Below are 11,325 nucleotides of genomic sequence, written 5' to 3' on the forward strand. Positions count from 1 at the left end.
GCTGGTCCTAAAAGGGATTGCTGGATATTTTATAACTACCAACCACAAATATTTTAAATTAGGGGGAAATTACCATATTCCCTTATTTCACTAAAGGTGTGGTTTCGGATATAGGGTTTTGCCCCACATTTATACATAACATTTGAGACTCCACTGCCAAAGAGAACTCAATAGTGTTTATTTTTGCTTTACAGTCAATAATTGGTTTTTTTTGCAATTGGGGTGAAGAACTAGTGATTCACCTTCCTTTTGTCAGTAACGCCTAGTTTTCTTTTACTGTCACTGAACAATGGTCATGATAATAGTTCAAGAAGATACAAGAGGCGGCAGCTGTTCATGAACTCTCAAGAACTTATCACAGTTTCCTCAATACATTTTAACTCTTCAAACTGTCATTTCCCAGGAATCCAAGCAGTTTTTCTGTGCAGCTTCTAGATAGCTTTGTGGTTTATGAACACGTACATACATATACATGAGCACCTCAAGATGAAATGGGAAGATTTGTAGAGAAGGGCAGTTGACGGGCAAGGATGGCAAATGTGGGTTGCCCAATGTGCAGCAAAGCACGGGGTGGACTATGCTCTAAGGACATACACATGAGAGAGATTGTGTTTGTGACCAATGTTACTTTAACCGTTTTTATTTTTAAAAGCATGCAGGCTTTCCTGCTTGCTTTTTGCATTACAGAAATATCAGGCTGGGGCATCCCTAGTTTTTGCAGCTAAGCGCATGGGACTGCAATCTGTGCTCATTAAGAAGGGAAGGGAAGTGTTTAGTCAGATTGTTTAAAACTTTGCTGAAGGAGCAGTCACCTTGAATATTTTTGAAATTGATTAATTTTAGTAAAATTCTATTTTCCTTTCTCCCTACTGATGTTTAGAAGTGTGCTTGAGATAAGCATGAGAGCACCACCACCAATCATAGTGTACAGTGGTGCCAACTCTCATGACATTAGCTGTTTTTCTTGAAGCCCCAGCTCCTAAAATAATGTAATTACATGAAAATTCCAGCTTTCAGTTTTAAAACGAAAGTTTGTAGTTCTTGTGGCTGCAGAGAAAAGTTTGACCAAAAAATGTGACCAAAGTGCATCCTAAAGGTTCAAAAACAAAGTAAATAAATAGAACACAAAATGTATCAGTTTGTGGCTGGCTTTGCACAAATTGGTTTCCCTAACTGCGGAGGGGCGATAGATGGGACGCATATTCCAATTCTGGCACCAGCCCAGCTAGCCTCCGAGTACGTAAATCGGAAGGGGTATTTCGAGGGTGCTAAAGGAGTCAGTGGATGTGATTGCAGAGCCATTGGCCATTATCTTTGAAAACTCATGGTGATTGGGGGAGGTCCCAGATGACTGGAAAAAGGCTAATGTAGTGCCCATCTTTAAAAAAGGGAAGAAGGAGGATCCGGGGAACTACAGGCCAGTCAGCCTCACCTCAGTCCCTGGAAAAATCATGGAGCAGGTCCTCAAGGAATCAATTCTGAAGCACTTAGAGGAGAGGAAAGTGATCAGGAACAGTCAGCATGGGTTCACCAAGGGCAAGTCATGCCTGACTAATCTAATTGCCTTCTATGAGGAGATAACTAGGTCTGTGGATGAGGGGAAAGCAGTGGATGTGTTATTCCTTGACTTTAGCAAAGCTTTTGATACGGTCTCCCACGGTATTCTTGCTAGCAAGTTAAAGAAGTATGGGCTGGATGAATGGACTATAAGGTGGATAGAAAGCTGGCTAGATCATTGGGCTCAACGGGTAGTGATCAATGGCTCCATGTCTAGTTGGCAGCCGGTATCACGCGGAGTGCCCCAAGGGTCGGTCCTGTTCAATATCTTCATTAATGATCTGGAGGATGGCGTGGACTGCACTCTCAGCAAGTTTGCAGATTACACTAAACTGGGAGGAGTGTTAGATACACTGGAGGATAGGGATAGGATACAGAGGGACCTAGACAAATTAGAGGATTCGGACAAAAGAAACCTGATGAGGTTCAACAAGGACAAGTGCAGAGTCTTTCACTTAGGACGGAAGAATCCCATGCACTGCTACAGACTAGGGACCGAATGGCTAGGCAGCAGTTTTGCAGAAAAGGACCTAGGGGTTACAGTGGATGAGAAGCTGGATATGAGTCGAGAGTGTGCCCTTGTTGCCAAAAAGGCTAACGGGCACTTTAGGCTGTATAAGTAGGGGCATTGCCAGCAGATCGAGGAACGTGATCATTCCCCTCTATTCGACATTGGTGAGGCCTCATCTGTGTCCAGTTTTGGGCCCCACACTACAAGAAGGATGTGGAGAAATTGGAAAGAGTCCAGCGGAGGGCAACAAAAATGATCGGGAGGCTGGAGCACATGACTTATGAGAAGAGTCTGAGGGAACTGGGATTGTTTAGTCTGCAGAAGAGAAGAACGAGGGGGGATTTGATAGCTGCTTTCAACTACCTGAAAGGGGGTTCCAAAGAGGATGGATCTAGACTATTCTCAGTGGTACCAGATGACAGAACAAGGAGTAATGGTCTCAAGTTGCAATGGGGGAGGTTTAGGTTGGATATTAGGAAAATCTTTTTCACTAGGAGGATGGTGAAGCACTGGAATGGGTTACCTAGGGAGGTGGTGGAATCTCCTTCCTTAGAGGTTTTTAAGGTCAGGCTTGACAAAGCCCTGGCTGGGATGATTTAGTTGGGAATTGGTCCTGCTTTGAGCAGGGGGTTGGACTAGATGACCTCCTGAGGTCCCTTCCAACCCTGATATTCTATGATTCTATGATTTCTCTATGGTTCTCCAGGCGCTTGTGGATCACTGTGGGCGTTTCATTAACATTAACGCAGGCTGGCCCGGAAAGGTGCATGACGCACGCATCTTTCAGAACACTGGCCTGTTCAGGAAGCTGTAAGCCTGGACTTTTTTCCCAGACCAGAAGATCACTATAGGGGAAGTCGACATGTCCATTGTGACCCTTGGAGACCCCGCTTACTCTTTAATGCCGTGGCTCATGAAACCCTACACAGGGAGACTTGACATCAGCAAGGAGTGGTTCAACAACAGGCTGAGTTGGTGCAGAATGACTGTGGAATGTGCTTTTGGCCATTTAAAGGGCCGCTGGCGCTTTTGTATGGGAAGCTGGACCTGGCCTATGACAACATCGGTTATATCCGCGTGCTGTACCCTCCATAACATTTGTGAAGGGAAGGGTGAAAGATTCACTCATGCATGGAACTCGGAGGTTCAACACCTGGAGGTTGAATTTGAACAGCCAGAGAGCAGGGCTATTGGAAGGACCCAGCACAGGGCTGCAAGGATTAGGGATGCCTTGAGGGAGCAATTTGAGGCTGAAAGCCAACAGTAATGTTTGGTGCCCTGCACAGGAGTGATGTGCAGTGGTTCCAATGTTAGTAGGAATCTGTGCTTGCTACACTGACTTGCAGTGCCTGTTGCTTTCCTGGGCTAAGGTATCTTTTACTTAATGTAGTAATAAAGAATGTTTTCAAAGCCAAAAAAAGCCATTTATTTAAAATAAAATTCATTTATTGAAAAGAAACGCAACTGCTTGGGAAACAGAAAGGGCAAGGGAGTGGGGTGGGGAACGGTTCAATCACAGATTTGCGTATGTCCTGTTCTCATACTCAGCCTTCCTGTCTGGAGTGCTGTGCAATGAGTGCTGCACTTCAGGCTGGCTAAAATGCATGGTGATGGGGGTTGAGTGCAGTGGGTAAGGGTCGTAGTTTGCAGGGCTGGGTGGTGAAGCTACAGGTGTTGGAGGCAGCTGGTGGTGATAAGAACCCGGATGTTGGGGAAAGTGGGTTGAAGGTGACATGGAGGCACAAGGGAAAGAGTTTTGGGACAAGGGCTGCAGGGGGAGGGGGCGGGCACGGTAGTGCTCCCCTGCATGGCTACGAGCACCTGGATCAAGTCCTCTTGGCGCTTCATGATGCTTATCAGCTGCTCCATGCTTTGGTGCCGGTGCGCTGCATTCTGCTGGTGGAACCTCCTTTCACTCTCCTGCCATTCCTGCACTTTTTGATTTTCATTAAGGGACTGCTGCATAACTTCATGCAGCGTGTCTTCTTTGCTTTTATGTGGCCTCTTTCTAATTCTTTGGAGTTTTTCGGCCGGTGATAACACGGACGGCTGAGATCTCAAGGTTGCATCTGCAAAGACAAAATGCAACACTTAACAGAGGCAGCATTGTTCACAACAGACAGAGCAATGATTCGCCCATACTTAACGACAAGCACAGTCTAACGATAGCAGAATTTGCCCAACCCAAAGTGAGCGCACATAACCCACAGGAGCCCCAAAACGGTGAGTAAGCACAGGGTCGAGGGGGACTGATTGTTTCACGGCCGTACTGTCATCTGGGGTTCTGTGCCTTGGGGAGAGCCAACAGCTGCAGGGGGCCCCTATACTGAACATTGTCCCCACATTTTCCATAGGATGAGTTCCTCCTGGAAGATATCTCGCTGCTGAGGGTGACCTGGGATGCAAGGGAGGGTCTTCTACTACAATGCAGCTTCTGCCCTGGCCCATATGCAGCTTGCCTGTGTGCAGCAATGGTCCCCCCGCCCCTCACGGTACAGTGGCACGGACATGTTAGGCTGACTGGGACAAGGAGTACAGTAGTGCTCCCAAGGAACCTGCGCAAGTGCATTGCCCAGCTTCTGCATGAGACCTTTGAAGAGATCACTGAGGCCAATTACCGCGATGTGAGAGAGCACATCAGTGCCCTATTCTGCCTCTAGGCATGCACGCAGCCCTAACCCTCCTTGCCCCAAGAGCCCGCACCAAACAACTTCCTTCCCAAAATAAAAGCTGCTTACCGGGCACCTCCTCTGGTGTTTGTTCTTCCCCAAGCACTGGCCACTGCGACTGGCTACCTTCCTCCTGGCTTGAAAACAGCTCCTGGCTGCATGCATCTAGGGATGCCGGGGTGTCTCCCTCCTCCTCAGCACCCTCGCTCACGCTTTCCTCCTCCTCCTGCCTTGTTGAACTGGGCTCTGAAGTGTCCATGGTGGTCCTTGGAGTGGAGGTGGGGTCACCCCCCAGTATTGCATCCAGCTCTTTGTAGAAACGGCAGGTTGTGGGGTCAGCACCGGAGTGGTGGTTTGCCTCGTGGGCTTTGCGGTAGGCATTCCACAGCTCCTTCACTTTAACCCTGCACTGCAGTGCATCCCGGTCATGGCCCCTTTCCATCATGTCCCTTGATATCTGCCCGAAGGTATCGTAATTCCTACAGCTGGAGCACAGCTGGGACTGGACAGCTTCCTCCCTCCAAACACTGATGAGGTCCAGCACCTCGCCATTGCTCCATACTGAGGATCGCCTGGCACGTGGCTGCATGGTCACCTGCAAGGATTCGCTGAGAGCACTCCACACCTTGCTGAGCAAACAGGAAGGGGATTTTCAAAATTCCCAGAGAATTTAAAGGGCGGGTCTGACGGTTGGACACCGGAGGGCAGGGCAGTAGAGTTCAAAGTGATGACCAGTGTGGCTAGAACAGGCATATAGTGGGACACTTCTGGAGGCCGATCAGAGTGCATTAATAGACCAGGGCGTCCACACTGGCACCGCAGCACTCCAGCCATGGGGCACAAAGCATTATGCCTCTCACGGAGGTGGATTACCAGGAGCACTACAGCCACGGAGTCAGTGCGCTCTACGTGCCTTGCCAATGTGGACGCGTCATGAGTTAGAGCACACAGGGCTGCTTTAATGCACTCTAACTCGCAAGTGTAGCCATGCCCTTAGAGAATATGAACCTCAAAAGGGTTGATTGCTACTATGTTCCTGTGGTTTCAAAATTTACTCATCCATAATACCTACTTGTGTAATGTGGTAGAAACTCCCTAGAAAATAGCTAATCTATAACATGTGGTTGTTTCTATTAGTCACCATGCAAACATCAGGCCTGATTCCACACAGCCTTCAGTCTTCATGTGCCACGTTTGTGTAAAGAGGGTGTAAAATGATGCGAAATCAGAATTTCAGTCACTCACACTTGTGATAGAGTAAATTTACCTTTATGGTCACTTGAGAAGCAGCATGGTCTAGTGGATAGAGCACTAAAATAGGACTCCAGAGACCTGAGATGAAATCCTGGCCCTACTGAAATCAATGGGAGTTTTGGCATTGACTTCAGTGAGGCCAGAATGTCACCACTGGGTTCTACTCCCAGCTCTGCCATAGCCCTGTGACCTTGGGCAACTCATTTCTTACTGAGCTTGTTTCTCCTCCCACATTTTGTCAGTCCCTGCCTATTTAGACAGTAAGTTCTTCAGTGCGAGGACCATCTCTACACTATACATTGCCTAACACAGTGTGGCCTCAATCAATATGTGCTACTGTAATACGAATAAATAAATAAACGTAAATCTCTGCACAAGGGGCAAAGCATAGTGAAATTCAGGCCCATGGATTGGACAACTGTCTCATGACTGATTGATTCTTCCATGGCACACTGGGCCTGATTAACCATTGCCTTTCTCCAATGGTTGTCAGTGGTATTACTCCAGGATAAAATTGGAGTAATTCACTGGTGACTCAGGCCCATTATACCAACCACTGCTGACTACAGTTAGGGCTGCTCCGTGGGCTTGTACTTTATGTTTTATTTTTCATATGAACCTCTGGATTTCTTTGGTTTGCTATTATCTTGGACATTTTCCCAAGAGCACAGTACTGTATTATCCCCTGACCTTTTCTCAGAGGAAATCTTGTTAGAGAAATATGAGTAACTTATTCTGAAACAACTAACCTCAGGGAAAGGTAAAAAGGTGGAATAAATGCAATGGATAGAGGTATGATGCAGAGATAGCAGCATGATACATGGATAGTGGTCTGCTAAATATAAACCATTCAAATGGTTGTTTAGTGATCGCTTCTGTTGAGGGGAGACCTGAATCCTGGAGAATGATGTAATCTCACTGCTATCTGAGTGGGATGCCATTGATAGACCTATAGGAGAAAGAGTTTCTTTTTTATTATGATATCTTATAAATATTAGATACCTGAGTCTGAAGGGAAGGAGCTATTCAGAATTTTTATCTGAGTAGTGTAATCATTTAGAGAATATGACAAGCTCAATGCAGCTATGAACAGTCATGGACTTGTATCCAGCAAAGGTAGCTTTAGCTTTTGTGTGTGGAAAGGAGTGGCAGAGGCATGCTTTCTAAATTACATTTGTCAGAAACCTGCTTCTATCTGAGTAACTAAAGCTGAATCCCCTTCTCTCCGTTCCCTCCCCCAGCAATGCTATTTCTATAAGATTAACCCACTACAAGATTTTCTTAGATGTTCTGTCATCTCTTATTCATTACATTGACACAGATCTTGTGGCTGGGCATTATGCATTATGCAGGGCCATTGTGCCACTTCTTCAAATGATTCAGTCAAAGCTTTCCCGGGTTGTATGGTAAATGTTTTTGATGACCTATGAGAGGTGAGCGCTCCTTGAATTCTTTAAAGTTCTTATTCTGTCAGCACTTCTTCTCTGCTGTTGTGTCTAGCTAGTCACAACATCTCATGCTGGCAGAATGTGATGCATTGCATTTCAATGATGCTGTGAGTAATAATGTGATATACTGACTCTAGACATCTGGAGAGGTGTGACAAGCTGAGGTTACAATTCCCACATGTTTAAAAGGACTTGTTAATTTGATGACAGGAGGGGCTTCCAAAAAAAAGCAAGCAATAACAAATAAAAAGGAAGTTTCACGAATGCCTAGATTAATCCTCCAAATGGTCACTCATTGGCAGGTTGGTTACTGGAAAGATATGGAGCAGGAAGAAGCATCAGAAAAAGTCAAAACTGAAGGAAATGAGTCATCCATCATTTTGACAGGATTAGAAGGAAACACATTATATCACCTAACAGTGAGGGCGTACAATGCTGCAGGATATGGACCACCGAGTAGCACAGTCCGTGCAGCCACCAAGAAATCCCGTAAGTGACCTGGATTCTTTTCTGTGTGTGGAAAAAAGTCTTACCCGCTCTGGATTTCTCTTTAGCTGGGGTATATAATAAGCAGAGCTGGTACATAGTTTTGATTCATGGCTATGCTTCTGTTCTTAGATCTGAATTTTAAAGTGACATGGCAAAATTTGCATTCACAACAGACAAATGTTATCTTCCTGGAAAACAAGGCTAAGCATTTTTGACACAGAAGAGAGATAAAAGGATTCAGGTTCATAAGCTCTATACTGTAGCTATTAAAATGACACTCCTAGAGTGAAAACCACCTTGTTGGACTCCAGCTAAAGAAGGAAGCCTGTGAATGCAGCCAACCATAAATGTAATAAAAGATTAAAATGCTCACCAAGGTTTAAAAAAGCAGAAGTATGTGTAAGTGCATAGTGTCATTTTATTCTTCTTTTTGCTCAGCTCCCAGCCAGGCACCAACCAATGTTATGTGGATGCAAGATGGCTCTCATGTGTCTCTGGGATGGGAACCAGTTAGACCTCTAGCAAATGAATCTGATGTAATGGGATACAAGGTCAGTCTTGGCTCTCTCTCACTCATCTTCCAAATTACCCTTTTCTTGCTTGCTTGCTTTCTATATTGTACAGATCATCTGCAATCTTGTTCCCCCCAGATATATATAAAAAAAGCATTGAAAAGAACTAAATGTCCTAGTACTTCTCTATGTAGTATTTTCCAAATGGTGATTGTCAACTGCTGATTATAAACTGAGTATGCACCTTCTGAGGTGATTACTCCATCACATCTGGTCCAGAAGTGGCTATTAATAAGACCAGCCTGCAGTGAAATACATGATAACACTTCAATTTAATTTGTGTTTGCAGTAGGATTTAGGGAAATGCAGAAGGATAAAGCATCTTAAATACCATTAAAATTAATGTTTTTAATAGAGCAGAAGTACAAATATTGAGATTTGTTATGATTACGTTGGTGGTATTCAGCAATCTGTGACTGTAACATCTGGCATTTTAAGTTTTTGAAGTTTTAAAGAGTGAAAGCTGAAAAGAGCCATATGTAACACATAATATAAAATGGGAAAATGATAAGAATCCAGTACATTCTTTTAAAGCAAAACAAAAATTTATATGTGTGTGTGTGTATTCTTTGTAATTATATTTTGAAACATACATACATACATACATAATTATACCTATAGAATACCGTGCCTGGTACTCTCTGTATCCCTGCAAATATCATATCAGGAAAGTGTAAATTGGTTTGGATAAAATAGAAACTACCTTAACCTTTATCAAAACGTTTGAGGTTCAGAAAAAGTTCAGGTAACTTCTTTACATTTTCTCTAACCTTGTCAGTTTTGTCTGGGAATAGATGTCTACATACTGAAATGCTGCAAGGACAGCTACATATGCACTTGTATTTCTCACTGAACCAAGACAAGGGTGCACTGAATTTTACAAGAGGGGGCCAAATCCTCAGTTCAGCTCAGGGCCGCCCAGAGGATTCAGGGGGTCTGGGGTCTTCGGTGGCAGGGGGCCCCCGCCACCTAATTGCCGCCGAAGACCCGGCACTTCGGTGAGGGGCCCGGGGCAGAAGGACCCCCCGCCGCGGGTCTTCAGAGCACTTCGGAGGCGGGTCCTGGGGCGGAAGGACCCCCCCGCTGCCGAATTGCCGCTGAAGACCCGGAGCGGAAGAAGCTCCGGGGCCCCCAGAGCTAGTGAAGGGCCCCGCTCCAGGGGCCCCGAAAAACTCTCATGGGGGCCCTTGCGGGGCCCGGGGCCTGGGGCAAATTGCCCCACTTGCCCCCCTCCCCCCCCCGGGCGGCCCTGGTTTAGCTAGTTGGCTGGTTTACACCTGATGAGGCTCTACTTCAGAGTATCTTCATTCAGTTTGAAGCTGGATACCCAGAAAATCTGGATATCCATGTGAATTTTTTGATATGTATCTGAATCAAACTTTAACCTAAAAATATTTTTGAAGTTCGCTTTCACTTCAGTTAGTGTCTGTGTGGTTACTCCAAACTGGAGGACAAATACTGAATCTTCATTATTGGCCTGATCCAATAGCCAGCCGTTCAAGTGAATGGAGTCTTTCCCTTGATTTCAATGGACTTTGAATTGGGCTCTGTCTTTGACAGTATTTTGAAAAAAAACTTCAGGAAAAAGAAAGACCAAGTTCTCTATTTAAAGATGAAGCGTCAAATCCTGCAGTCCTTCCTCAAGTCCTTTCTCAGGCAAAGTACTTTTTGCCTTCAATGTCAACTTTGCCTGAGTAGAGTCCAGTATTTAACCTAAAATTATTGTAGTGATTCTAAAGCTCCTGTATCATCCATAGGTCTTGTTTAGGCAAGAAGGCCACAGCAATAGTCAAGTAATTGAAACACAGAAAACCTCTGCAGTGGTTCTTCTTCCTGATGTTGGTGTCTATATCATAGAGGTTTGTGCAGTCAGTGAAGGAGGGGATGGGACAGCCAGCTCCCAAATCAGAGTACCGTCTTTTTCAGGTAAGTTCACAATTATATTTTGAATGCAGGCCTGTCATGTTTTTAAAATGACACCATACTACACTTAATTAATACATATTAACTTCAATGGATAATATAGTTGTTGGATAAAGTCATTGGTTAAATGATTAAGTTTCAGAGCTACAGAGTAATTGAACATACAACTAAAAAGACCAAACTGGATTATGGGTATGTACTTGTTAAGTAAGTGCAGAGCCAGCCTTAGTGGTGGGCAGGCTGGGACGCGGCCCAGGGCATGGTACTCAAGTGGACACCACGCTGGTACCACCCACCCACCTGACCTGCCAACAGCCAGTGGAGCTTAGAGGCAGCCAGGCAGGCGCAGCAGCATCTGGAGAGGAGGGACAGACCAAGCTGCAGGGGTGGCAGCTGGACCAGCCTGGTAACTCCTCTGAAGTGAGGGTGCCCCTCCTCCCTCACTGCCCTGCTCCACTGCCATCTGCAGTCACTGCTGATCTTGCCTCCCATCTACCCCCCCCCCCACGGCCCATGGAGCCGTCCCTAGCCAAGCTCGGGACCTTGAGCCTGCCTCCTCTCTGCTGTGCAGAGGGGGTGGGGAGGCGCTGATGTCAAGGTGTCCCTCTCCCCCCACCTGTGTACCTGGTGTCCGCTGAGCTGTGGTGGGAGTCAGGGGGAGTGTGTCTGTGCTGGCACCTGTGAGTTGGCACTGAATGCTCTTCTTAGAGAGACAGCGCACTGTCACACTCACTCAGGTACACACACACTCCCCCCAACACACGCTCTCACACACACACACACTCTCTCCCTATCACACACACATTCCCCAACACACGCTCTCTCTCTCTCTCTCTCTCTCTCTCTCTCATACACACACACACACTCTCCAACACACACACATTCCCCCAACACACACACAC

General features: G+C 45.9%; 1 protein-coding gene across 2 annotated transcripts in view; it reads left to right on the forward strand.

Annotated features, from left to right (window-relative positions):
* CNTN5 (contactin 5) overlaps positions 1 to 11,325 on the forward strand; it is a 968,120-nt gene that overhangs the window by 943,609 nt on the left and 13,186 nt on the right. For both annotated transcript variants that reach the window (XM_026651597.1, XM_026651598.1), the window contains exons 22-24: positions 7,742 to 7,928; positions 8,367 to 8,479; positions 10,258 to 10,426. In XM_026651597.1, coding sequence (XP_026507382.1) covers positions 7,742 to 7,928; positions 8,367 to 8,479; positions 10,258 to 10,426 — 469 coding nt within the window. The remainder of the gene's footprint in view (positions 1 to 7,741; positions 7,929 to 8,366; positions 8,480 to 10,257; positions 10,427 to 11,325) is intronic.

This window comes from Terrapene carolina, unplaced genomic scaffold (genome assembly GCF_002925995.2).
Source record: "Terrapene carolina triunguis isolate 2854851 unplaced genomic scaffold, T_m_triunguis-2.0 Scaffold97, whole genome shotgun sequence".
In the NCBI taxonomy this organism is placed as follows: Eukaryota; Metazoa; Chordata; order Testudines; family Emydidae; genus Terrapene; species Terrapene triunguis.